General features: G+C 34.9%; 1 protein-coding gene across 1 annotated transcript; it reads right to left on the reverse strand.

Moving 5' to 3' along the window:
- Positions 1-3,172: 3,172 nt before the first annotated feature.
- LOC103212030 (olfactory receptor 2L3) lies at positions 3,173-4,111 on the reverse strand. The gene has a single exon (XM_007958031.1). It carries the CDS (start codon positions 4,109-4,111, stop codon positions 3,173-3,175), a length of 939 nt encoding a protein of 312 aa, XP_007956222.1.
- Between the last annotated feature and the right edge of the window lie 1,071 nt (positions 4,112-5,182).

Here is a 5,182-nt window from a genome sequence, read left to right on the forward strand (position 1 = left end):
TATTCGATTATTTTTGCTTCTGAACACACTTTTACATATATTAGTAGAACTTCTAGTATCTATTGGCTAGCTAAACTGATAGATGAGAGACAAGTATATAGATAGATGCACAGATATATCAATGCATAGATACACAGATAAATAAAAATCTTACATAAATTCAATTCCAACTCCTGCTGTTGTTGTTGTCATGTGCCATAGAGTCGGACCTGACTCATAGTAACCCCTCCTTGTGTTTCCGAGGCAGTATCACTAGTGAAGTAGATTGCCTCATCTTCCTTCCGAGGAGTGGCTGGTGGGTTTGAACCTCCAGCCTTCTGGTGAGCAGTCAAGTGTCTTACCTACCATGCTACCAGAGCTCCCATTCCAACTCCTAGTGACCTTATGCACAACAGAATGGGGCATTGTCAGGTCTTGTGGCATCTTCATGATTGCTGCCATGTACAGGTCCATCATGTGGCTGTTGTACCAATCATTCTCATCAAGGGTCTCTTTTCCCCTCACTGACCCTAATTTAACCAAACATACTGTGCTCCTCTAAATTCTTCCTGACGATGTGTCCTAAGCAAGCATCTTTCTGTGATCCATAAAGTTTTCATTGGCTAATTTCAGAAGTCTTTTTGTCAGTCTTGTTCTTGTTCTGTCTAAATCTAGAAGTTCCACTGAAACCTGTCCACATAGATGATGTAGCCAGTATTTCAAATACTATTGACAGCTGTTAGCATCACAACCATGCGCAAGGGATCGCAGTGTGATGAAATGACAGATTAGTGGTGGTAAATATCTGTTACAGAACTCAGATACTCACTTCCCTTCTTGCCTTAGAATTAAGGTGTAGGCATATATCTTAGATTCTGCATTAGATACTGTGACACAAGGCAATAACTTGTGAATAGGTCACTGAAAAAAGCAAGGCTTGTGCATAGCCACTAAGAAGATTTAGATGAGATAGCAGTAAATTCCTAAATATTCTAGAGATGACAATCATGACTCTGGTGATTTGTTTGGCTCCCATGTGAGTGAACAGTATTGTCTTCACATGACTCATGCTCAGACACATATTGGGGCTTTGCTAGTGATTTTAAGCCTGATTCATCAAAGTTCTTGGGGATTCTCTTTGAATATAATAATTTTCTGATTGAATCGTACTGAACTTATTTCTGTGCTTCCTGTCCAGAACTCTAGTTGATAATCTCAGATTCCCAAATCTATGTTGATTCAGTAGGGATACCTTGCTAGGATGAATACTTGAAGTAAAACAGTGGCATAAGAATTGAGGAAGAGAGAAGATGCTTAAAAAATATCGAACACACAAGATTGAGAAGATTTCATTATTGAGTAGATATTTTAGTGAAAAAAGAAAAGCTTACAATAGCTCCTTATTCACAAATTGACTTACCATTGTGTGTGTGTGCGTGTGTGAAATAGAAGTATTTGTTTCCCCATTAGTATAGTAAGTTAATAAGTGATCAGTGGGTGTTTGGCATTTAGTTATTGATCTAAAGCACAATTGTCTTCTTTCTTCCCCTACAAAGGTGAATATCACATAAGTTATGTGAAACCAGGTGTGTCTTTGATCAGTAACCAAACTATTACCTTTTTCTACAGGTGCACATAGATATTATACAGTTCTTTGTGAGGAGAAATTTTCATTTAAGTGAAGAGATAAGGAAGTCATATTCACTTGTCATTCCGTAAATCCAGCTTTAATTTGTTATTAGTGGATAAAAGTTCACTTTTACTTTGAATGACTTATTTTTACTTGGGTTACTTACTTGGAATTAGTATAAAGATGTATAAATTCATATAATTTCTTCAAAACATAGATCTCTTTATCTGGAAAGTACTGTTTTCCAATTCTAAGATGTCAATCATCCATCACTATACTGACTTGTTTAATATATGACTTGTCTTTTGTGTTCATCTAGCTTTCTCTTTCTACCTATTCTCATAGAATTAATAGCATGTCAGCACTATAATCTGCAGCACAGCAATCTTCACTGAAAGTATATACTTAATACATATATATATATATATATATATATATATATATATATACACACACACACTCTTTGGTGGTGTAGTGGTTAAGACATTTGGCTCCTAACCAAAAATTTGGTGGTTCAAACCCATAAGCTTCTCCATGGAAGAAAGATAAGACAGTTTTCTTCCATAATTATTTACAGCTTTGGAAAATCAATGGGAGTTGCTGTGAGTCAGAATCTATAAAACAGCAGTGAGTTTTATTTATTTTTTTTTTCTTTTATTTTCTTTTTTGTGGCAGGGTTTATATATAGGAAATAATAGTGTGACTTGTTTAGGCTCAGACTCAACAGGGGTATCAATTTAAAATTCTAGGGCAAAGAATTTGAGTCCTCATTCCAATCCCCCAAAATAATGTCTTGAGAGAATTGCAAGTCCAATGAATAGAGAATAAGATTATGCATAACATAAACTGTCCTTTGTAAGGTATAGCAACTACTTAGGATGCAAAATTTGACTCTTGCAGGGGACTCCATTAGGGAGTGTGTCTGAGACAGCATAATATGTACTCATTAGGCTGTAACTTCCATTAGTCTTCTTGTAAAGTTGTTTGTCCTTCTATAGCTCATTTAGTTTCTCCTCAGGCCTAATTCTAATCCCATTAATAAATCACTTCCCTAGGATTCATCCAGATATATCCAGGACCTCTCTCCTGGAAAAAATAAGTTTTTCATATTTCCTTGAAATGAAATCTCTTCAGAGATTTCATAGATTAATAGAAAAATATTTTTTTTTCTTTTGATTAAAATCAGTCATGCTAAAATATTTCTTATTCTGTTGTTCTAATTTAATCATATTGAGAGACAGAGTAAATTTAACATTGTAGGATCTTTATGGCAAATGAAATCTTCATGTTAAGCAGCCTTTATTTAATTTTCTAAATATTAATAAATCTTATTTTTGAAATTTAAGGGCTATGTATATTTTATATTAATAGAAAAATATTACTTAAACAAATATTCTGACTTTGTAACATGCAATTATTCTGCCAACCTTGAACTTTTAAAACTCTTCTAATATAATTTCAGATCTTATCCTCATACCTCAAATAATATTTTTTTTTCTTAATGATTATTCATTGACGAACAAAAAAACACCCGTAGCTTGAGGACTGATGAAGAAACTTGGTCTAAACTTTCATAGAGCATATTCTCTGAGTAACCCTTCTCAGGGCCCCCATTACCTCCTTGTTCCTCAGGCTGTAGATGATGGGGTTGAGCATGGGGGTTAGGGCAGTGTAGAAAATGGCCAGAACCTTATCTTCTGTTGGAGAACGGAAAGATCTTGGACGTAGATAAGTGTAAGCAAAGGGTGCATAGTAGAAAGTCACCACTGTGAGGTGGGTGCTACACGTTGAATAAGCCTTCTTCCTCCCCTCTGATGCAGGCATACGGTAAACAGCAAGGAGAACACGGCCATAGGAACCAGTGATGCCAATGAAAGGAAACACAAGGAACAAGGTGGTACTCACAAACACTGTGTATTCATAGACCCAGGTATCCATGCAAGCCAGAGTCAACATGGCAGGGACATCACAGAAAAAATGATTGATGGCCCTGGATCTGCAATAGGGAATACGGAGTGCATATACAGTGTGGGCACAGGAGTTGATAGATCCCATTATCCAAGATCCTGTAATCATCAAGACACAAACCTTTTTGCTCATACGAATGGGATAGTGGAGAGGGAAGCAAATGGCCACATAACGGTCATAAGCCATAGATGTCAATAGAAGTGCTTCTTCAACAGCCAAAGTCAAGAAGAAGAAACTCTGAACTCCGCATCCAATGAAGGATATTGCCTTGTTTCCAAGAAGGAAATTGGCAGCCATCTTGGGGACAATGGTAGAGATGTAATTCAGGTCCATGAGGGAAAGTTGACTAAGCAGGAAATACATTGGTGTATGAAGATGGGTGTCCAGCAGGATGAGGAGGATCATGGACAGGTTGCCAGTCAGAGCCAATAGGAAAATGAGAATAATGATAATGAAGAGGAACAGGCCAATTCTTGAAGATGGGAACAGCCCTAATAAAATGAAATCAGTTGATGTTTCATTATAATTCTCCATAGAATATTAATTGGTTTTCCTTAAAGTAAGAAACAAAAATATGGAAGGTAAATAAATATTAGGGAACCAATTTTTTTTAATAATATCTGTGATTCATCTAATTATGAGTTTTTCTGGAAATTATACAGTTGCATACTTGTATGACCAATTAAACCTTTTGTTAAAAAAGAAACACCATTCCATTACAAAGTAAGGTGTCATGCATCTGTCCAAAATCTATTGTAAAGCATCCACAAAAAAGTAAAAGAAAAATATCCTAAACCTATTTTAATACAATAAGGGTGATTATTCTAAAGATAATCACATAGCAGGAAGAATAAATGTTAAATGAAGCAGAGTGTATAAAGAATTAAACATAAATTAAAATAAATAAGTGACTGAATTGCTATATGAAAAAAATTAGTGGCACAAAGATGATTTTCACATTGATGTTTCACATTGATGTTTATAATCTTTACTTTTACCTTAAAACATATGTGAGTTACTGCAACACCTTTTTTTTTAAAAAAATTAGAAGTTAGATTTACTTCTTGAAGTCTGTGTGCTCAATATTATTTTCTAAGTTTTAGTTATCAATATTTAGCTTTGGCTAATCAATATAAAGTGCTTATTTCCTAATATTGCCAAGTACTAAGTTATAATCTTGATTTTTAAATTCCTCTATTAATCACACTTTTCAACCTCCTAACTGAATAGCTAAATAGTCAGTATAGGATAGACTGTTTGTTAGACTTTCAATTGTTTATTTTGCTTCTTAAAAAAAAAACAAACAAACAAACAAAAAACCTCACTACCATGCATAGAAACCTCTATTGGATTCCCAAGTCTTTAAATCATTCTGGAAGCAGAATGACTCATTTTATTTCCATGAAGGGGCTGATGAGCTCACATGACTGACCCTTTGGTTATCAGCCAAATGATTTACTCACTACCCTGCCAGTGCTCTTTGCTACTCTACATAAACATCCCCAAACATCAGAGTAAATTTTGAAATGTTCTAAGGTCCCATTTCTGCTTCTCTCTCTCTCTCTCTCTCTGCTTATGATTTAAAAAAAAAAAAAAAAAGTCTTA

This window comes from Orycteropus afer, unplaced genomic scaffold, assembly GCF_000298275.1.
Source record: "Orycteropus afer afer isolate SDZICR_OR568_19922 unplaced genomic scaffold, OryAfe1.0 scaffold00840, whole genome shotgun sequence".
Taxonomy (NCBI): Eukaryota; Metazoa; Chordata; class Mammalia; order Tubulidentata; family Orycteropodidae; genus Orycteropus; species Orycteropus afer.